Source organism: Microchirus variegatus (assembly GCF_963457635.1).
Source record: "Microchirus variegatus genome assembly, chromosome: 1".
Lineage (NCBI taxonomy): Eukaryota > Metazoa > Chordata > Actinopteri > Pleuronectiformes > Soleidae > Microchirus > Microchirus variegatus.
This window is the reverse complement of record NC_139802.1, coordinates 33,548,903-33,573,148: the sequence shown is the minus strand read 5'-3', so window position 1 is coordinate 33,573,148 and position 24,246 is coordinate 33,548,903. Positions and strand designations below refer to the sequence as shown.

General features: G+C 41.9%; 2 protein-coding genes across 2 annotated transcripts in view; both read right to left on the bottom strand.

The window, feature by feature from the left end:
* Positions 1 to 18,700, bottom strand: part of unc80 (unc-80 homolog (C. elegans)) — a gene marked incomplete at both ends in the record, with an annotated part of 59,098 nt that extends 40,398 nt beyond the window's left edge. Inside the window, 20 exons of the mRNA XM_083896879.1 lie at positions 1,412 to 1,620; positions 1,829 to 1,927; positions 2,816 to 2,979; positions 3,982 to 4,130; positions 4,679 to 4,729; positions 6,349 to 6,496; positions 6,752 to 6,883; positions 7,523 to 7,858; positions 7,932 to 8,200; positions 8,668 to 8,808; positions 8,924 to 9,140; positions 9,379 to 9,513; positions 9,608 to 9,881; positions 13,742 to 13,878; positions 14,179 to 14,243; positions 14,863 to 14,986; positions 16,311 to 16,651; positions 17,169 to 17,325; positions 17,678 to 17,726; positions 18,609 to 18,700. Of these exons, the coding sequence (XP_083753005.1) occupies positions 1,412 to 1,620; positions 1,829 to 1,927; positions 2,816 to 2,979; positions 3,982 to 4,130; positions 4,679 to 4,729; positions 6,349 to 6,496; positions 6,752 to 6,883; positions 7,523 to 7,858; positions 7,932 to 8,200; positions 8,668 to 8,808; positions 8,924 to 9,140; positions 9,379 to 9,513; positions 9,608 to 9,881; positions 13,742 to 13,878; positions 14,179 to 14,243; positions 14,863 to 14,986; positions 16,311 to 16,651; positions 17,169 to 17,325; positions 17,678 to 17,726; positions 18,609 to 18,700 (3,289 nt within the window). The remainder of the gene's footprint in view (positions 1 to 1,411; positions 1,621 to 1,828; positions 1,928 to 2,815; positions 2,980 to 3,981; positions 4,131 to 4,678; positions 4,730 to 6,348; positions 6,497 to 6,751; positions 6,884 to 7,522; positions 7,859 to 7,931; positions 8,201 to 8,667; positions 8,809 to 8,923; positions 9,141 to 9,378; positions 9,514 to 9,607; positions 9,882 to 13,741; positions 13,879 to 14,178; positions 14,244 to 14,862; positions 14,987 to 16,310; positions 16,652 to 17,168; positions 17,326 to 17,677; positions 17,727 to 18,608) is intronic.
* Positions 18,701 to 21,821: 3,121 nt separating this feature from the next.
* The window catches only part of LOC310937145 (uncharacterized protein), a 29,161-nt gene continuing 26,736 nt past the window's right edge, over positions 21,822 to 24,246 (bottom strand). Inside the window, exons 13-17 of the mRNA XM_083901349.1 lie at positions 23,833 to 23,925; positions 23,310 to 23,402; positions 23,053 to 23,134; positions 22,418 to 22,530; positions 21,822 to 22,143 (exon numbers count right to left, since the gene is read on the bottom strand). Of these exons, the coding sequence (XP_083757475.1) occupies positions 21,934 to 22,143; positions 22,418 to 22,530; positions 23,053 to 23,134; positions 23,310 to 23,402; positions 23,833 to 23,925 (591 nt within the window). The 3' untranslated portion in view covers positions 21,822 to 21,933. The remainder of the gene's footprint in view (positions 22,144 to 22,417; positions 22,531 to 23,052; positions 23,135 to 23,309; positions 23,403 to 23,832; positions 23,926 to 24,246) is intronic.

Sequence of the window (24,246 nt, the reverse complement as noted above, 5' to 3'; positions counted from 1 at the left end):
GTTCTGCATGATCACCCTCAACTTTGTTGTACCTACACAGTACACTGACAATAAAGGCTATTCTATTCTGCTCTATTCTAACAACTGGGTAGTGGAGACGTCTTGGTCATTTCTAACCCTTAACCGAGTTTTCATCTGATACAAACACAACTGAACCCAGGTAAGGAAGAGCGTGCACACTGGGAGAGATGACCGACAACACAAACACGACAGCTAATAATGTATGAAGATGGTTCCACATCCACATACGTAAGACAGAGAGAGTGAGTGGGAGGCGGACGGTCCGACGGCATGCTGAGGCACAGAGAGGAAAACACACAAAAAGATGAAGTGACTTGGCCTCACAAGCGGACGATCCTTCAGTGTCAGAACAAACAAAGCATATCGTTGTATGAGGTCGTCTCAAGGTGACAGTTGGGACGGCATAAGCGTATGTGATGAAGTATGATCATGGAAATACATAATGTTACCAGATGTGATGTGAAAAAGTAATGCTGTGGGAGCTTTGTCATGGACATTTAGCTTTTTTTGTATTCACATTATGTCAAAGAAAATTAACATTGCACTGTGCAAAAAAGGTTATATACTTTTTGACAAAAGGGTTGACTGAAAAGCTCAAACCAGCAAAACAGAATTTCCTACACTGATGATGCTGGTTGATTCTATCGCTATCACACAGGTTGAAGTCAAACAAAACTAAATTTAATTTAAAAAAATGTTTTCATTTACTGTTTCTTATCTCATTATACTGTATCGTACCCTACTTTTATCCCCTTTTATTAATTTCAATCTATTAACCTGAAGCACTTTGAAATTTTGAAAACATAAAGTGTGTTATAAATGAGTTAATCATTATTACTTCACATTAGCACTGTTGGTGTTCCAGTATTTGGAGGAATTATTAATATAAGCAACACACTATAAATCCAAACACTGTAAAAGAAGCATTGTTAGTATTTAGGACCATAATAAAACATTAATCATTTTTTAACATTGATTCATTAGTTTTCCAAAATAAGCCAATAACAAATTAAACACTCATTAAGTCTAATGCTAATGTTAATTAACCTGCACCATTTTGCTATAAAGAGATGATTTAATATCATTAGGTTTAATATACAGTCTTGTACATCTTGTTCATTTTTATTAAGCTGTTAAGCCAATAATAAACGTGAAATTGACTCTTACAAAGTCTAAAGATTGTTCTTAGGCATATAAACTGTTTCTAAATTTTCCAATAAAACCTAAAAGTGTCTTAATAATGACACTTATAAGGATTTAGTCATCTTATGATGTATTATAAGTGGCTTAATTGTTAATTACAGCTTATTAGAAGGACATTAAAGTGCATTTTCACTTATGTTAAATGCATACTTTTTTTTAGTTCTGAGTGATGCATACATGTCCTTACCAATAGGCAGCTTCAGTTTCTTGCGGAGCGAAATGCGACGGGATCTGGATCGAGAGCGCCGGTCGGTGGTGGTGCCGGAGTGGGCAGTGGTGCACTCTGAGGTGTCCTGCTCCGATTGGCTGCTCGTGTCACTGGCGGCGCTCTGCGACTTGAACATCTTCCTCCAGAAATCCTTCCTTCCCAGCAGAGCACCGGGGATTTGTTCTTCACTGGAAGCACAAGGCATGCGACGTTAAATAGTTTCACGTAAGAAGATCCAAGCTTTCACAAATTCCCCGTCTACATTTGAATGTTCAGCAACAAGCAACAGGAAGACTTTTTTTTTTTCGTGTTGGAGCAGAGACACGGTGGCGGGGGCTGGACACACGCACTAGATGGAGGCTGCTATGATGGAGATGCTGTGAGGTGGACACTCACTGTTCGGGGGTCTGGGGGGGTCTACTGGAGATGTAGCTGTGACACTCATCTGCAGCACTGGACACCTGACCCTTCTCCCCGGACACACCCGCCTCTGACCTGCACACACACACATAAACAAACACACACACAGTCCAACAGACAGACAGACAAAAAGCAACTGAAGGCTGAACACCAAGTGTTTGATGTACAACGTAAACACAACAACGTTTCTGTGACCTTTACCCTCTGTTATGCATCCATTTTATTTTTTATCTTCTTGCTCTCATCTACATCTTACACTGGCTAGGAAACAAATGTTCAGGTTCCAAATCAACTGAAATCAAATCAATTCAGCCTTTTCTGCCTGGCAAGTGGGGTTTGTAAAAATACTCACTCTCCCTGACCAAAGTCCATGAAGAATATTGGTGTCTTTAAGCAGTCTGCTGCTGCTGCTGCTGCTTCACTGCTGCCTAATTTCATACATTTGCGTCACTCAGGTCAGGTAAATCCGAACAAAGTTTTAAAACACAATAGGTTTGAACTTCCTGATGGAAACAGGAGTGGATCAACAACTCTTTGGTGCAAGTGAACCAAAACAGCTGTATTTTTGCAAGTTAGATTCTAATCAACTGTGTCTATACCCCACAGCTAACGTGTCTGTACTTCAGTGGATGCAGCACAGTGTTCAAACTTTTTAATATTAAAAAAAGTCAGATAAATATTTTATTGCCAAGGTGTTGCACCTGCACCTGTCAGAAAAAAAAAGCATTTTCTGCGTTCTGTGCTTCCCCTTAGAAACAATAAATACATCAAACTCATTCACTCAAGCAAGAAAAAGAGATGCAGACAGGACAGAAAAAAACTCAAATAAATCATAAATAAAGCAAGCTGTGATGAGAAGCAAAGCTCTTGATTTGTCAACACAAAGTAGAAATGTCACACTGGGATCTCACAGTCACTGTGATTGGATGAGTATGTTACTTTTTTTTTCGTTCATGACTGTACCTCCTGGGTCCGGCCTGTTTGGCCTCCTCCTTCTCGTCAGGTTTCTTGGTGGTGGTGAGTTTCTCTGCGCTGTCCAGCAGCGCGCTCAGCGCCACCCTGCGGAACACGTTACCGTGCGCCTCCTTGATGAACTGCACCAGCTGGCGGATGTCGCAGTACAGACCCTGGGAAAGGAGGAGGGTGAGAGGGTGAGTGCGAGCGACGCTTGGAAAATTAAAAGGAGGGACTTTGACTGTTATAGCATTGAAATCTGCGTGGGCTCTTGCACATGCATATATGCATAGATCAAGCTCCAGTTTCGCCGAGGCAGTGGCTGCAGCTTGTGAGTGGGTGGCATGTGATTTCACGCCCTGCACCAAATGTGTCCTCCTCCACCAACAAACACAAACTCACGCCAGCCTGTTCTCAACCTTTCTGAGACACAACAGAGGCCGTGGTAGCTCACTGCTTTTAAAAAAGTGACTGCAGAAATACAATGGTATATATAGGTTAATTATTTTATAAAATTTAGATTTTTCAGTGACTATATTTTTGTGTTTGGAGTATAATTTTCCATTTGCAGCAAAAGTGACAAAAACATATTTGTTGATTTTTGTCATATATGCTATTAACCTATTTTACAGCTAATATTACCTTGCAGAAGTAGCATAAGGAACTTGATGAAACACATTTTTGAGAAGGTAAAAAAAACCCTGGTCTTCTTCTTTTAGAGAAGACAAAAACATTCACAGAGGGAGCTCTAAGTGATCGCTGCTCTTGAAGCGAAAGCACAAAATGGAGCGTTAATAATTCAAGGACGACGTCCTGCAAAAAGAAATACGAGTTACACAGAGAGATGGAGACAAAAGAGCGAGATAAGGAAATGTTTTGTCTGTTTCAAGTTAGATTAGAGCTCTTAAGTTGTTTGGTTGCAAATGTATGGAAGCGGATTGCATTCATTTGAAAAATAACAACAACAAAACTAAACTAAACATGCCGCCCATGTTGTTACCATTAAATTGAGCTCTCAATTAAGGAATGAATGTGCTCATTATAACAAAAAATACTCAGTAAATCAGAAAAAAATACTCTGAAAAACAAACCTAAAAAATTAATTATTCAGTAAATCAGAAAAAATGACTAAATGACTCAAAGAGAAAGAGGGAGGTTTCAGAGATGCCACTCACCAAGTTCTCGGGGCTGTGCAGCTCATGCGTGGTGGATGCACAGCGTGTGATGAGGGACTTGAACATGCAGCCCACCACCACCGCCTCCATGTTCTGTGCCACAGACTTGTTGTCCCCCGTGGTGAAGTTATTCCCGAAGCCGGCCTTGTCTGGAAGCAACAGGGGAGGTCGGGGGGGAGAGAGACCACGGATCACACCGGGTGTGTGGGGGGGGGGGGGGGGGGGTTAGGTTTAGTCAATGGGGGGTGTGTTGGGGGGAGGGGTGGGTTAGAAACAATATTGACAGCTGACCAGTTTGAGCATAAAACAGTGAGCAAGTAGCACAACAGGGAGAGGATGGGGGAAAGGGGTGAGGGAGGGGGCCGGGAAGGCAAAAGAAAAGGATACGTAAAAGCATATGGGGGGAGAAGCAAACTGAAAAGGATTCTGGGAACTGTGTAACATGCAAGTGACTAAGGCCTGCTATAAGAAGCATACAATAGGGTGCGGATTCTCTTGGTCCAGTGACATGGAACTAAAAAAGCAGATTAAATCACACTCAATTTGGGAAGTTGCAGGCGAGTTTTGTCACTTTTGGACAGAGTGAAGGGTGCAGCGATGGAAGTGGTGCCTATGGAAGGGTCAGATTAGGCGAGTATATTCATCTCACACCTCTTATTATCATTATCATTATTGATTATTGATCATGTGTATCTACCGATGTTTCTTTTTTTCGCCCTCCTGGACCTCTCACCTGCACTGCCGTACTCTGCAAGAGAAAAGAGGCGGGGCACAGGTTGATTGACATCAGGCCAGCACAGACATGTACGCGGTGACAGAAACGTGACGTGGCACCCCCCCACCTCCCACCGGTCGGAGGTGAACTTGAGACACACACGTAAAAAAAGGAACGCACACACACACACATACGGGTGCCCGGTTCACTTTCACAGTCAAAAAACACTCATCGCTTCAGTAACTTGCCAATTGCACAGTACTTTGTACTTTCCATCGCTATATTTCACCACGTGCAGAGCTGAATTGGTGTATGTACATGTATGTCTCAATGCTCAGCGATAAAGCCACCGATTGAGCGGAGATGTCATGGGCAAAGCTTTGGATTGGCAAGTGTACAGAATGGATGAGTGAGTAAGGAAGGTATAGGATACAACTCATGTGACGTGGATGGGGGAAAAGAGGGAGGATGGAAGCAGAAGGAGGAGAAGGAGGACGACAAAAAGGACCAAGCGCTGACAAGTTGAAGGAAAAAAGGGGGATAAAACAGATATATAAACAGAGATAGGGCTGGAATGCAAAGTCGAAGTGTGGGGTGAGACAGCAGTTGTACAATTATTCATTATAGTCCCTCCAGCCAAGAATAGAAATATTAAGGTGAAAGGTATAATTTAGGCTTTCATAAAGCGCTATTAAATTAGTTGTTTAAACTTTAGTCACGTAACAATTGCTTCACCGAATAAAATCCATGCCTGCTGAAGTCTAAGGTACTGTAACAATATGTTTGCCACTATTTTTCACCTTAAAAAATGTATCCAGCTCATTCCCCATACCAAAGTCCATAGAGAAAATCAGCAATTTTAGCTCACATGGACACAGGAGCTGCAGATCTACTGCTGTCTCTATTAACAAGCTCAAATGTGTGATTTTGTGTCTTCTGTGTTTAAAATAATTTGTTTGGATGAACACAAATGACACACGATTTTTGCGATGGAGTTTGGTGAGGGAGAGTGAGCAGTTTACAAACTAAATTTTCCAGATGTAAAATGCTATCTAAGAGTGAGATAAGCAGTAAACGTATACTAAACATATCGCAGACTTAAGGAAGTGACCGCCATGGTATAAGCATGAGCAAGTGTGTCAATACCTCAACAATAGATAAAAATAATAATAGATAAAAATATGTAGAGCATGTGAGACATGATTACAAAAATGTTTTAATTTAATGCTGTAATTAATAAAAATGTGGTGCATACAATACAGTATCTTTAGCAGAATATACTTAAATTAATAAGAGTATAAATAAATATAACAAGTGAATGTGTAACAGGGTGAAAAAGGTACATTTCAAAAACATATTAATTGTTTAATTTATAAAGACGAAAATCCCAAATAGCTTCTATTTTCTTAAATTATAAAATATAAGTTTGTTTGTTGCAAAAAATAAATAGGAGTTATGGGGAATCTGTGACTGCTACCTGTCTCCGGTGGAAAATCATCTACTACACCAGTGCATTTGCATATTTCTTCATGTCACAAGGTGTATTCAGTCCCTCACGCACGCACGCACGCACACACACACACACACACACACACACACACACACAATCTTACTGTCAGTAATGACTCACACACACACACACACAAACTTACTGTCAGTAATGGGCTCCATGCAGAAGCCCAGCAGCGCATGCAGGAAGTCCACAATGTTATTGAGAGAGTCTTTGTTCACATACTCGCGTATTGTCTGGCGGAACTGCAGCTTGTCCAGCTTATACAGGCTGGTCAGGCAGTTCTGTGCCTGAAAAGAAACATTTGGAACAGGAGATGCTGTGCATGAAAAATGGACATGTTTTTTGCTTTGTTTTTTTTGTTTTTTTTTGGAAGCTGACCGTAGAGAGAGATACAGTAGATTTTCTTACTGGATGTGCTATTTTTATAACACATCATTGACTTTTGGTTACTGATATCAGCTGTCAGCACTGCAGTGTTGTTCTTCGTTTTACAATTTAATCTGAGAATAGACGATATTGAAGCACTGAAATAGCTGGCTGACCTGCATCCTGAGGCGATCTCCTGACAGACCACGGTGTCCCTCGCCGCAGCCGTAGGCACAGCCCAGAGACTTGACTATCTTTATCAACATAGTCAGAGCCAAGCGGTGAGCACTGAGGCCGGAGGCTTCTTCCTGTTCGTGACCAGAGAGTAAGACACAAGCGTTAACGCAATTTGCGAATTAAGGCTTTAATTCCTTAAAATAATGACAATAAATTGAGAATTGAGAGCTAAAAACTGAAACTGAGTGATAGAAAGATAATCATCTGGACAATTAGGCTTTTAAGGATATAAGTTGTGACTGAGCAGAGTTATGAAGGTCGCTTCAATGTCTCTGTCTGCTCACTTTCACAATGGTTTCGACCACATTTTGAAGCCAGGGATTAAGGCTTGACAAAACAATCGCAGATTATAAACATGGGAATCGAACCCACAAACCTTTGAGGTGAAAGACGATTCGCTCTACCACTGAGCTACCATCCCCTTACCATCCAGGACATTTAATCTACAATTTTTCATCTTGATTTTTGGGATGTGAGACTTTTGAATATAGGGTTTATGATTGGAATATTTTAAAACTTGCTATTTGCTAATAAAAAATAAAATAAATAAAAGTTAAAAAAATGTGATTAGATTACATACATATAATGACTTAACTGCAGTTGCTGTAAATTCAAAAGCTTTTAAAATTCAAAATCCGGATTCACTTCCACAGAAATTATATTAAAATTGTTAATTTAAAAATTGTCAATTGTATTCAGATTAAACACACCTTTTTATCATTCTCTTTGTTATTCTTCACGTCGTCCTTGCTCCCCTGCCCGCTCCCTCCTCCACTTCCCCCGCCTCCTCCGCCTCCACCTCCATCTCCGCCTCCACCTGCTCCTGGCGCGGCTCCGCCTCCCTGTGCTCCTCCTCCGAGGCCCTGCGTGCTTGCATCTTTGGCGCGCGCCTCCTGGTTCTCCTTGTTGTCTGGCTTGGACAGCTTCTTGCCCATGCCGGGCACCACGCCCAGCTGTAGCAGGCAGTCGATGATGTTGAGGGCCACGTCGCAGATCCTGGAGCTGATGTCGTGACTGAGGACGGCGTAGAGCGCTCGCAGGACGGCCTGGGATGAATGGAAACAGCATTACTCACATTTTTACTATTAAAATGCTTGCAATCACAATTTGGTCACTCACAGTGAGGTCAAGCATGCCGTTCTTCAGCACAAAGTTATTGGTGCCCTCGATGTTCTCCCCTTCTTCCAGACAGGAGTAGTTGATGCAGGAGTCAGTGAGGCTACGCGGCAGGTTGGCGCAGGCCAGCGGCTCCACGGGCATCTCGGGCACGTTGACAGGGTTGCACAGCTTCTTCATGTGCTCGGTGAAGAAGTCCGAGTAGCCCACGTTGAAGGACGCCACTGTGGTGTTGAACGCCGCCATGGTGATGGTGGAGATCTGCGATCGAACTTTAGGGCGACAAAGAAGGGGATGTAGTCATGTAGTCGGATTACAGGATTTTACAAGAAATTTAAAATTAAACTTCACCACCCGTGCAGCACCTCTGTCGGGTTAAAGAGTGACGCTACAAACAATACTGATGGAAAATGCATAAAACAAAATCATGAACATAACTATTCCTGCACTGCCTATATTATAGGTATAAATTATTACATTTTTGATGATACTGTTACAGTCTTCTGTCGTTCTGCAAAGACCATTTTGTACTTGATTATTGCCGTATGCTGATTTATAAGGATTATTATCCTCATTCTCTGATTTAATGGCCATACTAAAACGGACAGATCCGTATCTGTTCATTATGTAAAAACATGAACAGAAGATTCAGCACTTCTGATTCTATTCACCGACTCCTTACTCGTGGCTTGTTACAGTCAGTGAGACTGAGTCTTGCCTCTTTGTGGCGTCTTCTCACCCTCTTTGACAGTGTTGTCGCTGTGGCTGTTGGAGTGGTCGGGCATGTCTCTGAGGAGAGAGTGGTGGGAGTGCGAGTGCTTGGCGCTCAGGCTGTCCGCATCCGCCGCCGTGTCCGAACTTCCCCTGCGTGTGAATCTGCCTGCATATTAAATAATTTCAGGGTAAATCACACACATACAAGGCCAGCACACTGCAAAGAAGACTTAATCTCCTAGTTAAATAGAGGTGATGATGCTGAAGAGAGTTCTGCGTACCCATGATCGTTGCCTGCCAGCCGCCACGGTCCAGAGCTCGCCGGTCGTCTCCCAGGCCGGAAAAGCTCCCGAAGGAGAAGGTGCTGCGTGTGGGCGAGACGTCCAGGTGGTCCTCATGCAGCAGGAAGGGAACTCCCATGCGACGCTGTCGCTTCTTCCCTGTGTGGTGGAAGGGGATGGAGCCTTTCCTCTCCCGGTCATCGCGTCGGTTCTTAAACTGGAAAGGAAAATGGAGGCAGAGATGAGTTATGAAAATTTAATGTTCAATCTACTACTACTTTTTACTTTTACTATGTCACATACATGAGCAAATATCTGTACTTTCTTCTCCACTACATTTCTAAAATGCTTTGCGTTACAGGTAGATGCAGTTCATCTGATTTAATTGAAAACATTCTGAAGAATATGAACAAATACATTTAAATAAAGGCCGATTTTGCAAGTTCGTGTCTGACCTTCTTGAAGATGTTCATGCCCAGGTCAGAGGAGAGGTCGGGGACAGCCTGTCGACGGAGGTTGGTCAGAGACACCTTAGTGAACGTCTCCGTGCTCAGGGATTTCTCCTCCTCGTTGCATTTCAGACTCATATCCTGCAAAAGCGAAAGAAGCGAGTGTCGTGTGACACACATTACATTGCTTTATTATTCTGGTCCATAAAGCCACACTATGCTGTCGTCTCATTACCTGGGTCTTGTGAGTGTTGACCAGTGACGGCGTGGCAGCCACCATGGAGCTGCTGCGCGGCCGTGGCAGCGGCATGACCAGGGGCTCCGGGGTGCGTTCGGGCCTCTCCTCCAGGATCTGCCTCAAGCGCTGCAGGTAATACATCAAGGCCCAGTGCACGCCCTCCTCCGTCCAGTGTGGCTGCAGAAGGCAGCGCAGCACTGCCACGTCAAAGTAGGTAGCGTAGCGCGCTCGCTGGGACATGGATGTGGGAAGGCCAGCGGGGGCCGAGGTCCTGGAACAAGAGGAAAGATACAGGGTTTATTTGACTGCTTCAACATTGATTTCTTGTCTTTGCAGGTGGGAGACACCATGGACAGGTGGCTAGTCCATCGCAGGGCCAACATATAGACAGTCACAGTTTCCAATTAACCTAATCTGGTACCAATCTGGCAAGACCAAAGTCATTGTGTAGTCAAGACTATGCTACAATATATTATTTACCAATTATATTTAAGTTCTCAACCTTGAAGTTTGAACATTTCCACATATCCCCACTAATTCCAATGGATTCTCCAATATCTCCAATAAAGTTTCAATTTTTTTAAATTCCCATAATTTTGCAACCCTTACGGTTGATAAAGTGAAAAGTGAAGAGCAAAACATGCAATGAATGGTGGAACATGGCGACAGAGAGATTTTCCAGTCAGTGTTTGGTGGGGTAACGATGGCAGGAGACAACACAAATTGATTTAACGGCAGATAATAAATGCAATTAAGAGGAACAAACAGGAAGCTACTGTGACGTTGGAGAAACTGAACAAGCACAATGCTTTAAAATGTGCCTTTGAAATCCAGGTTCACACAACAATCACACCCTAGCATTACCTTTGTGATTATATGAGCTTTCAGGCACAAAAAGAAAAAGGTGGATTGTCAACAAGGGCACATCCTCCTTTTCAGCATCATGGGTAAAGCAGCAAGAGGAGAGGGATTCTGAGTCTACGTGAGTCCACTATAAATAAGACAGAATGAAGGTCAGCATTTGGGAGAGCTGCAGGACGTACGGCGTGCAGTGTAGCACACCGTTGAGGAGCATATCAATACCGAGAGACGGTGGAGGGCATTTAATCTCAGCTGCTGTAATAAACGAAGCCATGAGCGACGGTCGATATTGACATGAATCACTTTGAGAGCGGACAGCCCCAGGGAGGCTGCATCATGTTTCACTGTCTAGCCAACACACACACACACACACACACACACACACACACACACACACTGCCCACTGCTGCTGTGTCAGGTTGCCAAAGCGACCCGAGTGACGACAGCTGCCCGAGGCCCTCCGAGAGGCGGCTGGCCCAGCCTTCAGCGTCCGGCTCCATGCGGTATAGGAGAGGAGATGAAGCAGTCACAGCGGTTGCCATGGAAACTGCCTCAGCATCAGCAGTGCTCTGTGCCACAGGATGAGTACGCTGCATTAATCACAGGAGCTAATGGTGGAAATGTCTGGGGCGGAGGTGCGCGTGCAACAGTGTGAGGAGCAGATACAAATATTTAAAGCTTTTCAGATTTGGAATGAGATATTTTGATACAATTCTGCAGGTATGGCCCAACTACAGCCTCACCCCTTCCTGGAAAGCCTACACTAAGAATCCAGCTACTCTACTGGGAGATCATTTTCTGGAGCATTTTTTAATGTATTGCTTAAAATCCTCTTCACAACCCGATTGTAACCAATTAATTAATGCATTGCACTAACAGGCCTGTGCAAGTTTTTCCAGTATCTCCAACCCTACCTTAAATTTTAGTATGTTTAGAAAAGTACATTATCAAGATCAAGATCCCTTTCTCTCCCTCTCTCTATCCTTGTACTCATCCTATCCAGCATTTTGCACACGCCAGCATGCAAAGAAAGCAGTTCATCCATCTTAGTTGTATGTGTGTGAAGCAAAACAGTGGGGACAAATCTCTCTGTTCCTACTTTACCACGTGACTCAGTATCCTTTTGTGTTTAAGTGTATTAGGGTATTACTCGCTGGAAGGGGGATGAGGCTCATTTTGATTTGCTGTCTGTCAGAGGGATGCTGCTGCTGCTGCTGCTGCTGCTGCAGAGTGACATGTTTGTCAGAAAAGGATGAGATGAGCAACCTCTCTATCCCTTCTCCCACGTGATGCTCATTCTCTTGGCCGCCAGCTCGAGTTCAGGGCAATGACACGAGCTGCTGTGATGAACTTAAAACCAGTAAACAGGCACATATGATGCGCTGAATGCTAATGATTTGAAGTGTTTATGTGGAGGAGGACACACTGCAGAGCACATCTGGTGTGTACTAGTAAGTGTGTCACCAATATGGCTGATGCTCGCGGCACAGATGTTTCTACTACTGCTGAAGCCACTTAGTGTGCACATTTAAAGGTCTAGTATGGGGGGTTAATTGACAGAAATGTAATAAATTAGTATTACAATTAAACAATGGTGTCTGAAATGCACATTGTCTGATTGCTCATTGATTTAGTCATTAAAAGAAAACTTGCAATCGGGATGAATCTAGTTTAACAAATTTCAAAATGTGAGATTAATTAGTTCATTTATTTTGAGCCATTGACAGTCCGACACTCATTCTTATACACTGGACCTTTAAAGCAGTTTTATGACAACTCAAATAATGACTCGAAAGAAAACATAATTTTTTTATAAGAATTGTAACGGCAAGGACTGGAAAAACTATCAAATCAATAACTTAATGTGAACTAGATACATTTTGAGAACAAAATAGAAATAAAGATGTAAAAATTAACCATGAACATGAGTTTGTTGATTGAACTATCATAGCTGCATCGTATTCATGGTGTTTCCAGAGATTACAACCCGATAGTCCCTTGAATGTGATGCATGGGGGGAATTAACTTTAATATTCTTACAATTTTGGGACATTTAAAATCAGTTATGGGGTGCTGCCAGACCGGCTGGTCAGGCCAGTCAAAACTGCCACAAAAATGCCAGACTTGTTGTGTGCAGACTGAAAAAAAACAAGCCAGGCCGTGTCATGCCGGGCCAGGGACACTGCCAGCATTAGACATGTAGCACATTACTTCAGCATAATTACCCTGCTTATGTGGTGCAAACGTCAGATGGGGCGTGCTCATGCTCAAGCAGCACAAGGCTCTGCATGTGTGTGTGTGTGTGTGTGCCACTTGACTTGAAGAGCTGCTTGGAGCAACAAATCACACCAGGGGAAGGAGGAGCGATTCATATATATTATGCGGGGTTCTTCTCCTTCTCTGCTGTGTGCAATGTGTTTGACACCTAGCGCTGCAGGGGCCGGACGTTTAGCTACCAACAAGATCATGTCAATGTATAATGTTGCGCTCTAAATACGCCGCGCTGAAAGCGGGTTTCAGTTTGTTGTGGTGTACAGTTTCTATAATGATTGCAAATTGTGTTTGAAAATCCTTGCACGCTTCATTTTGCAGACAAATAAAAGTCATGTTTGGGCTGGAGACTAACATGTGTTACACAGTTGGAGAATTATGTCTTTGAATTGACTTCATCCGTTCATAAAAGGTCTTAAATTACTTTATCCGACTAACATCTTTAACGGTAGACATCAGTAGTTTTTCATATCGGTATTCGTATCGCAAAAAAGTGGTACCAGGACATCCCTAATGAACATTTAAAAAGAAACTGTCTTTTAATGTGGATGTCATTGATTCGTTTACAGTATATTAATATACTCTGTAATTGTAAATTGTCCATATACAAGAGTGTTAACCTTTATTTTTGGACACCAATATTGTATTCTACCAACTCAATTTGTGGTTCTGTTACTTCCTTGTGCGTAAATAAAAACAAAACGGTTCATTTCGCTGCATAATTCATACGACATATGGAGGGCAAATAAAGGTCACTGAATTGGCTTTGCTCTACTACAACACACATATGTGCACTGCATTCTCTTTTTCTCTCTTCCCTGTTGTTCTTTATCATGATTCATTTCCTCTTTCCTCTACAGCAAAATGAAAATGTGTATGAAACCAAACCAAATATAAGACAATAAAGGGATTTTCCCCCGGTTTTGCTGCCTTACATTTAAACGCTGATGTGTGCACGTGCTTAAAAAGAAAGAGAAATGTGGGTTAAAAAGTGCTCACTTTTTCTTGGAGGCCCCTTTGACTGGTTGCTGGGAAGGGCCGCCTTTCTCCACCGAGTTACCACGACGACATCGCTGCTCTCCAGCTGCAGGGGAGGAGGAGTCTGATTGGGTGGCTTCACAAACCACCTGGAAGCCCTGTGGGGGTGGGGGAAGGGGAGATGGACAGAGAGTATGGATGAGTGGATAAACAGGCAGGCGGCCACTGATCGTTACAGGCTGGGATGGCGTTTGTTTCATGACCCTCTCTATCCACGCTAATGCTCCTGCTCGGCTGGTGCTAATGAATATTATTTCCCAGAGGGGAAATGCTGAAAGGACGACGTGGTGGAGGAGGGGGGAAGAAGAAGCAGCCTTGTGACTCTGGTCTGGACACATTTAATTAACATTCACATCCAAAGTCTGACAAAAGATCTGAACCTAAAAACAATCACTCACCGTAGGGCCCGGGTTGCCAGATCCACAGGGGCTGCACTGGTTGTTGACTGGGGAGTTCCTCTTTGCTGTTCAAACAGGCAGAACAGATTACACGTCGTAATTACGAGCGAATAGAAATGCATTAATAGTCTGTTATGTCTTTGTAAATGTAAGCAACCTATTAATATATCTATGAAGCTGAGGAAAATGCAAAATAACCTCTTTTAAACAAAAAAAACCCCAACATTTTAAGGACTTAAATAAATACTTTTACATAGTATGACATGGCATAATTATCAGCACATTTAAAACTGTTATTATTCAATTCAAAAATGTAAAATAATAGTTTCTTTTCTGATACACTAAATTCATCTTTTAACCCTTAGAACACAGAGCTTTTCGGGAGCTTTTTTCCATTACTGTGTTAAAACGTACATCTTATACAGAGAAAAAAATGAGTTTGTGAGATTTGGAGATACGTCACAGGTCAAATTTCGCTTGGCCTTGATTTTAATGAACAAAAAGAGAAAAAAAACGCAGTCCATTTTGTGACTTCTGCACAATTATTATGACTTTATATTACTATTATTACCATGGGTGCACCTGAGGTTCAATGTCATTTCACAGGTTTTTCACGCAACAGTAAACGAGTTATGTTAATGTTAAACACTGTTCATGTTTGTTTGTTTTCTTCCATTTCCTCACCTGTCACGATGTTTCTCACAGGTTTGATGAGCGACGTGAAGGCTGGGATGTCTGGTTGCCGATGCTCCCACATCGGCTGCCAAATGACCAGACCACTGGCCAATCGGAAGGTCAGGTCCGACTCCTAGGAGTTACACATTTGCTGTTTAAAAAAGTTGTTTTGTCCATTTAAATATTTAAAGAATGACTTTAAGGTCTAGTTCTCACTCCTGGTCCCGCGGAGCCACTGTTTTCCTGCTCAAACACACCTGATTCAAATCAGCTCGTTAGTGAGCTCTGCTGAAGCCTGATAACCATTTATTTGAATCAGGTGTGTTGGAGCAGGAAAACAGTGGCTCCCCAGGACCAGGAGTGAGGAAACCCTGGTCTAGTGTGTTCCATTTAAGAGGAAATTAAATATTCTATATTCTACATTCTTCCACCTCCTCCATCTTTAAATTCAAATCAAAAAAGACTTCTTAAATATGTGTTGGGATTCTTTTTTCGGGGGGAAAGCTGTTAGCGTCACAGCTGACAAGACACAGCCGTTCATTGTTCAAGTGGGAATCCCCCAGGAGTATCTACTGTAACATGACTCGTGTTATTTGTGTGTACACACAGATCAATGGTAACAAGGTGACCTGAGTATTTGTGGAGTGGAAGGTTTAATGTGAGCTTCTGGTGTGAAAGCCAGTCGAGATATTAATGTCAATGTAATATAAAAAAAAGTACATATATATATATATATATATATATATGTACTTTTTTTTGTCACACCTTCACCTCTACGAGACTGCTGAAGACATTTAGTCATTCAATATCAGAGACGACAAATGTTTTGGGGTCATTCATTTGACCTTTTTCACCTTTAATTACCTTATTTGAAGTGGTCAACTCTTGGAATATTTCAATAAATATTAATATATGTTCAACAAAAGATTGACATCGCCAATTTTTTAGGTATATACCAGAGAATACGGCATCTTTTCTTGAGCTTGATGGGAAACATTATCATTAACTGTCCAATTGATGAATTATAATAATTTGTTTGTCTTTTTTATATAAACAGTTAAAAACCAATAAACAGACATTTAAAAGGACCATTGTGTAAAATCTATGAGGGTTTATTCGCAGAAATTGGATATACTCTCTGTGTGTTTATAAATGTGTCGGATGGCTATAAAATAAAAAATACTTGTATGTTTCTTTTGCCTTGTTTCTTTTCTCTTGTGCTGTTGCCTTTTCACATATTATATTTGTGTGAAACTGTTCTCCCGTTGCCGCCATCTTTCTACAACAGCCAAAATCAAAGCGTGCTTTTTCACAATTTTCAAGCGCAAAACTTGCACCTTTACATCCTTTCTGGTACATAAAGGCCACCGTAGTTTCATAAAGCACTTGGGAGGGGAAATGGTCAGAAGTCCTTTGTAGTGGACCTTCAAACAACGAATGAAAAATATGACTCCTACCTTAATTCGGTGAATGAGCGGAGCAAACAGGAACACAAACAGCTCCACTGTCTCCATGCTCTTGTGGAACAGCTTGGTGCGAGCCTGCTCGTCCTCCTCCAGCAGTGAACTGCTGTGCTGGGGCCCCATGCTGCCCAGGGCGGAGCCCGAGCAGGACCCCGGGGCCCCGGGTGACGAGCCCTGGTTCCCTACGGGCTGGAGGAAGGCGCTGCTGCTGCTGCCCCTGGACCAGCCGTGGCCCAGGCTCGGCTCGTGGTTGCACTCCTGCGCGGCGTCCAGCAGCATCCAGTGCAGCGTGTGGAGGAGCTTGGTCTCGGCCACGCCCAGTTTGTCTTGGTGTCCTGTTCGAGGTCAAAAGGTCATATGTTGGGGGTTAATGGAGAGGTTGGCAGCATTTTACAACTCAAAAACCCGGTCGTTCAACAGTTTGACAAGATAAAGCCGCCTGCCCCTGCGCTGCTGCCGTACAGACACAAGTACTCGGTCTGATAGTATTGCTTGACTGAGTTTTCAGTTGAAGCTTTAAATAGCTTCTCTAACAGCTTCTGTCTGGGTTATCAATATAAATCATGAAAGAGTAAATTAATATTTAAACATAATATACAATAATGTTTATTGTATAGCTACATTTTTGTGCCTTAGATATTGAGTGATACCCAAGAATGTGTGTTAACGAGCATTTTAAAGCCGATATATAATCCAGAAAGATGATTGTGTTCCCCTTCGTGGAGAGCTACTGTCTCCCCTGTCCTGTGAATGAAAGGACATCCATACTGTGTTTTGTTGTATGAGGACAACCTGGTTAAAGCGCATCAGTCTGGCGCCTACAGCTGCTGTTGTGTGTGTGTGCGTCCTCACCCAGCTTGTTCCTGTTGGACAGCAGGATGGAGGTACAGTGGAGGACGTGAGGCAGCGCCGCCTGGACCAGCTCCCAGCGGGAGATGCTCTGGATGGCTTCTGACAGCGCCGGTGACAGGCCATGCAGCTTATTCTCCACCAGCACGCGCTCAAAGGACTGGGGAGGCAGCCAAGGGAAAAAAAGAAGACAAGACATCAGCCAGGGACCAGAAAGCTTTTTTTTCCTTTGACTAACTAAATGTCCCACATGGCCTGAAGCAAATCAGAGCTTGTGGGAGAGACACTGGCAGCGTCTGTTTAGATCCAAAGGGATCTGTAAGAGTGTCATTATGGATGTGATGCTCCACGTGTCGGCCTCCTGGGTAATAGCAAGCAGGAAGCGAGAGAAAAAAAACAAACTCATTTGCTAAATGCAAAAGGTGTCAAATCAAGAGCCCACTTGATCTGCAGGTGAATTAAGGTAAAAGCGGGATTAACCGGCTGAACGGAGCTTTCATGTAATGACTCACCACACACGAGGCTTCATACTGCTTTCCCAGCTTTGGACGCAGGAACGCACTGAAAGACAACATTATTTTATGACTGTGAACACAACATTTTTACTTCATCTGATTTAGGCTATTTCTCTCCACAGTGAACTTTAGCGTGACATCCTTCCTGTTCATTTGTATATTTATGACCTTTACTTTGAAAGATTTAAGTAATAATATGCAATATGCCACATCTTATAATGTTATTATTATGTCCAGCATAACATAGTGGATTATGACTGAAGGAGACCAATATGTTCGATGCCTACAGTGTATATTTTTACACTGTTTGCACTGTTATTATGGTCTCATTGTACATGTGTATAGTGACAATAAAGGCTTATATTCTCATCAAATTTGTTTCAGTGGAAGCTTCTGCCTCTTCCAAAAAACATACAAACCTATCCTACATACATTTTTTGACCTTGTAGGAACATCTTGTCTGGTCCTCACAACTTCAAAAACCTGGTTTTAGGTTTACGGTTGGAATTAGGGTTAGATTAAGGGTTAGGGATTAGTTGTGATGGTTAAATGTAAGACAAGGGGCTATAGGGAATGTGTCCTCACAAAGACATAAAAACAATTTCTGTGTGTGTGGCCAACATTCTACATGCAGATGAGATTTTTACAGGTGTGACATCATCCAATCTGCACCCGTCTCCACGCACAGAACATCAGCCCACCACCTAAAATACCAGCCTCCATTGAAAACAGTGCGCTGACACTCACTTCCCATTCATGGCTTGAATGATAAAAGGAGGGGGTGAAAATGCGGTTTTTGACGCCTTTCACATCAGTTCTCACACATAATCCTCACGTGTCAGTCTGTCGTTTCACGCCACAGCAGCTGTCACGGCTTTAATTTGGCAAAAATGGCAAAACACCTGTTATCAATTTTCCACGCACTAACCTGGTTTGCCTCCACAGGAAGGTCTGGATGGGGAACGGTATTCCCTTCCCGCACTCGGGCTCGTTCTCGTCCAGGCTTTTCCTCTTCACCATGTTTGTGGCCGGCGCTGCCGAACCGAGCCGAGCCGAGCCGAACCTGCGCCGTGTGTCCGTGTGTCTCTGTCCCGCAGGTGACCGGCGAGCGAGGCTCCCACTCACGACATGATTGGACTCGTCCTGCGTAAAATGGCTGCAAGTGTCTGACGGAGAGAGAGAGAGGGAGAGAGAGAGAGGGAGGGAGAGAGAGAGAAGGTGTGCGCGCGCGCTCTGATTTTTTCCTTTTCAGCACCTCCCTCGCCGGACAGCGACAGTTAATCAGCGCGCGAGATCATTGATCTCGGCTTAAAGACGCAGCGTGTGCGGCTGCAGCCAGATGTTTAGATTAATGCTGCTGCTGCTGCTGCTGCTCACACATCTAGCGCTAACCTGTTCAGTGTGAATGAGAACACACTGAGCTGAATGTCAGGATGATGCATTCACGGACACCCTCCTCCTCCTCCCACTTGAATATCAACAGGTTGTTTCATAACCAAACGTGGACAACCAGCACCAAAACAAACACACTTCTCTATGTTAATGAATTGCTGACTCAAATAGATGGAGAACAGGTTACCTCAGGTTCTGGGAACATTACCTTTTGGTAGCGGGAACGTCCCCCAACGTTAGTTTCTGGTTGCACATTTGGTTACTTTGTCACAAAAACTTCATACTTTTAGAGAAGATTCTAAAAAACATAATGCAGAGAATATTTTTTGTCATTATTATTATTATTATTATTATTATGATACAGTAAAATTACATTCAAATTCTATTTGTTTAATAGTGCAATTGGATATTACTTTTTTTTGTGCTAGCATGTTTCCATCACGAGTGACCGGAAAAAGACACGCATGGCGTCATGTTTACGTGACTCCCGACTGTTAAAATTAGTCTCTAAAGTAACGCTAAACTTATATTGTATCTTGTAAAAACAGAGTCACACATACGCAGTACACAGGTACGCTGATTATTTGTAGCGCTGCTCCTTTCGTTTAATAAACAGACCGCTCCGCTTTGACTGTAGGCGAGCTAACGGCGCTAAAGGCGCTAACACAGCTAACTGGTAAACAGTGCCTGCGGTGCTGGCACGTAAAACTAGAGACTCATTTTAACATTTGGGAATCACCTAAACATGACGTCACACTCGTCTTTTCCCGGTCAGTCGTCATGGAAACCCGTCTTGCGTTAACGTTGACGCAGTTGTGCCCAGCATCACTTTTTTTTGGTATTTTCTGGAAGATTCCATCCTGCGTTTCCCTCATTATTACAGAGCTAAAATGAAAGAGATATTACTTGTATTAAACAGACAAAATTAGTGTCATGTGTTGTATTATTGTTATTATACTGACCCAATTAAGACAGAAGTGGATGGAGATAAACATCAGTGTACATAATATATAATATAACATATTTATCCTACCTTTTTTTTTTTTAACCGATTCAACAAATAACCAAAGAGCAAGATTACTCATACATTTTTTTTTTTACCTTTAGCGAAACCAGTAATACGTTTGCAAAATGTCCCTTTAATGTTATATTACTACACAACAGAGCATACACACGTTTAAGCATAAATTAACCCTCAGAGAGTGTGTGCAATGAAAGAGTGAGAGTTATTTTCTTTATTTTCTGTTGTTATCATCCTGTAGGAGCATTTGTCATCAAACATCGGAAAGTGTGCACACGTCTACATGGTCTTTTAAATACAATTTACACAGGCAGAGGACGGGGGGAACACTGCAGGGGAAGAGGAAGTAGAGGACTTTCACAATAATGAGCAGAGAATATGCTGCTACTTTTTTCTTTTTAAAATCACACTTTTTTTTTTCTTGAATGAGCGGCTGCAGGTTGAGGATCTTCCGTCGTTTCTGGTTTCATTTCATGTAAAGTCACTCGCATACAAAAAAAAAAACAGCCAGGAAGCTGCCCTTTCAAAATTAAAGTTTTCATATAAAGCTTCTCACGAAAAACTGGCCATTTACACTCACACTGAAAAGTTAAGGTTTGCCTCCAAGTAGCTCTAATTGACTCATATTCCATTTGCCATGCCAGCATAACAGCAGAGTTGTGGCATTATATAAAACCACAAAGCTAAAAACAAACAAACAAATAAAACAAAACGGCAGCCACGTTTTTCTTTTTTTTTTTTAGCAGAGAGGAGAAAGATCATAAAAGAAAGCTAGATTTTTTTTTTTTTTTTTTTAAAGCACTGGACTTGACACAGCTGCAAAGGTTATCCACTATATTTAAGTGCTAATAAGCCAGAGCAGCCACAGGGAACATAGAAAACAGCAAGGACTTCCACTACAGTGACATACAGTTTATAAAAACAAAAAAATAACAAGAGAGAAGACAGTTTTTGTCAGCACGTCAGGAAAAAAAAACAACTTTTAAAATGTTACATTTCAGCAAACATGCTCCTCGACCATTATTTTGAAATGCTCAGGAAGTAAAGCCTCTCGCTCTCTCACACACACACACACACACACACAATTACACATAATATTTCAATTTCAGATTCAATTTTTTAACCCTCATTTGTTTTGAATGATTTGTTAATTTTCATTTGACTTTTTTTTAAATAACATTTCAGAAGTTTCACATTGTATTTATCCAAATTCAAATCCTATTTATTTTTGAATAAGTATTTTAGTCATTTATTTTACAATTTCTGATTTTTCAATTTAATTTTGACCTTTCAAATTCAGTCCTTTTTACACCCAGTGGTTATCACCCCCTGGTGTCAACTCAATGAATGTCTGCTTGGACAATCTGCTTGGACAACATATCGTCTAGTTAGTATCAAGTCTTGTACCGTATAAATCGTGGGACGGACCTCATGCTCGAGCTCAAACTGTGTCCTCGCACACGTGGAATGTGGTGACGCTCAAAATTATCACTGTACAATCGGAAAAAAAAACATCAACCGCTCTCTTGGACAAAGACATCCAGTCAGAATTTAGCATTCAGTCCATCTAAAACTAAACATAAGAGTCCACATTTGACTACAAAAAAAGAATGAAAAACTAACAATAATAATATAACAATAATAATAACTTGACCGGGATGTGTTTCCTATTAAGGGAGTGAATGGTAAAATTCAAAAATCCCAGTGGGTGAAGCAAGAACGAACACCGGGTGCTGATCACTGAATGAGACTGAGGAGAGAAGTATGATGATGGTGTTGGTTTTTTTTGTGTTTTTTTGTGTTTTTTTGTTTCCAGGTATGGGAAGCAGAGGCAGTCAGCTCATAAGCCTTGTTTGGCCAGAGCAGCGGTGACGTCCTGGGCCAGCGTGGAGAGCTGTGGTGACTCCAGGATGTTGATGCTACTGGCGGAGGAGCGCTGAGGGGAGAGTCCTCCTGTCTCCACGCCGGGGGAGTGGGTGACGATGATCTCCGCGCCGTGGTCAACTCGAGCTTTGGCCGATTCCCGGAAACTCAGCTTGTGGCTCTCAATCTGGCGAGTGTGGAAACAGAGCCAAGGTCATTTTGTTTGTTTTATTTACTCTTTGTTAACAATAGATGTTACTTGATGGATAATCTATAGTCGCCTTCAAATAGCAGTAAAACTCAAAATGTGATTAGTTTGTCGAATAAAAAACATGGTGGTCCAACATGGCAGCGTTCATAGTGAAGACCTACTCCTGAAGTTCTCATTCTTGGGTAAAGAAAACAATTCATACATTCAGGTTTTAATCATCTGGGAATTCTACACAGTAACTGTTTTTTACCATAATATTTCCTCCGCCGGGATTGTGGCTAGCATTATCCAGGGAGCCGACCTTGGCGTGGGCCTTTTCTTTAAAGTCCAGTTTCACATTCTCGATACGCACTTGTCCTCCTCCTGGGAAACGGAAGCAAGAAGGAGAGAAAAGGCATTAAAAAGCCACAGAAGTTTACCGACAGTTGACTGTTTTGTGCACATACAGTGGTATAGTATTGTGGGAAATCCTATATTGGAACATACTGTATCAGACACAGCATGGGCATGTGAAATGACACATTAAATTGTTAGACTAATGTTCACGTTGCATTAAATGACACCACACGTCATTTTTGAAAGCCTTAATTTTGACAGCAGGAAAAAAAAATCATATTATAGCACAAAATAGGAATAAAGAAAAGTGATAAAACATATTAAGCCCTTTAATACCGAGTGTATCACAGACGAGCGCACTTTGGTATACAGTAATTCCAAAAAAATGGTTTCTGAAAACTGAGAAGTTGGACGTCAAATCCAACATGTGGTTATTACGGTAAAAGCACTTACTCACAGGACGTTTTCTGGCCCTTTTATGGTGAAAATATGCAAAAATAAATGTCCAGACAGACCTTTTGGGCTCCTCAAACTTTAAGTGAACTGTACCTGGCCTGTGGCGGATGTTGGACATGGAGCCACATTTGGCGGTGATGTGGCTCATGTCCATCTTCTTAGTCTGGATTTGGATCTGGATTAATGCAGAAAGCAGTGATAACGCAGATATTAAACAGGTATTACTGCTATTTCTGAATACACTATACAGGGTATATACATTAGGTATATAAAAAAGAACGAGCTTAATAATTACTATTTTTTTTATTTATTTATGTGTTTGGATTGAAACATGTTGTGATTTTACTCACGTTTCCTCCTCCTGCTGTGTGCTGGAGTTTGTCCAGCGAGCCACATTTGGCCTGAACGTGGCTGAAGTCCAGTTTGACACTTGGAATCATGACCTGGCAATGACAGAGTGACTTTTGTTTAGAGCAGGTGGGTCATTCTTAAACCTTTTACACTAAGTACCACCTGAGAAAATATTGAGCTCTCCAAGTAGGACCAGTATCACCATAGAGTTCTCATTGCTTTGCATTGCATAGCAAGCATCTATTACAGAAATTACAGCAAGCGGATTCTGTCACAAACCATTTGAACTTAATGTGTTAACCCCCTGGTATATATGTAAAATAGTGATTCATCCACTATAAGTATGTTTGAAGACACAATGTGCATTCACAAAATCTGGAAACAATATAGAAAAGCAGTGAAAATGGTTTTTTTTGGTTTGAAAAAGACGTAACATGGACGTGACACATCAAAGTCGCAGAGGAGCGCTAGCGTCAGCTAAAAGAAGGAGAAAAAATGAAGAAAAGAGAAAGGTGTACATACATTGCCTCTTTTGGGCGAGTGCTTGACATTTTCCATGGAGCCGCACTTTGACTGAACATGACCGAAGTCCAGCTTCTCACTTAAAATCTGAACCTAAAAACAAAACCCAATAAAGAGAAACACTATATGTGCCTCGTTCAATCAAGTCAAGTGTTGCGGTGAGAGATCACTGTCATCACATGCTTCGTTTATGTTTTACATGTGGTTTACATTTAGCAGATGTTCCTTGTGCTTTTTTGGTCTTAATATTAGGGCCATGTAATCTTTCAAGAATAAAGTTGTAATTTTACAAGAATAAAGTCGTAATATATGAGAATGAAGTAATAATTTTATAAGAATAAAGTAATAATTTTATAAGAATACATTTGTAATTTTATAAGAATAAAGTAGTCATTTTACAAGAATAAAGTTGGA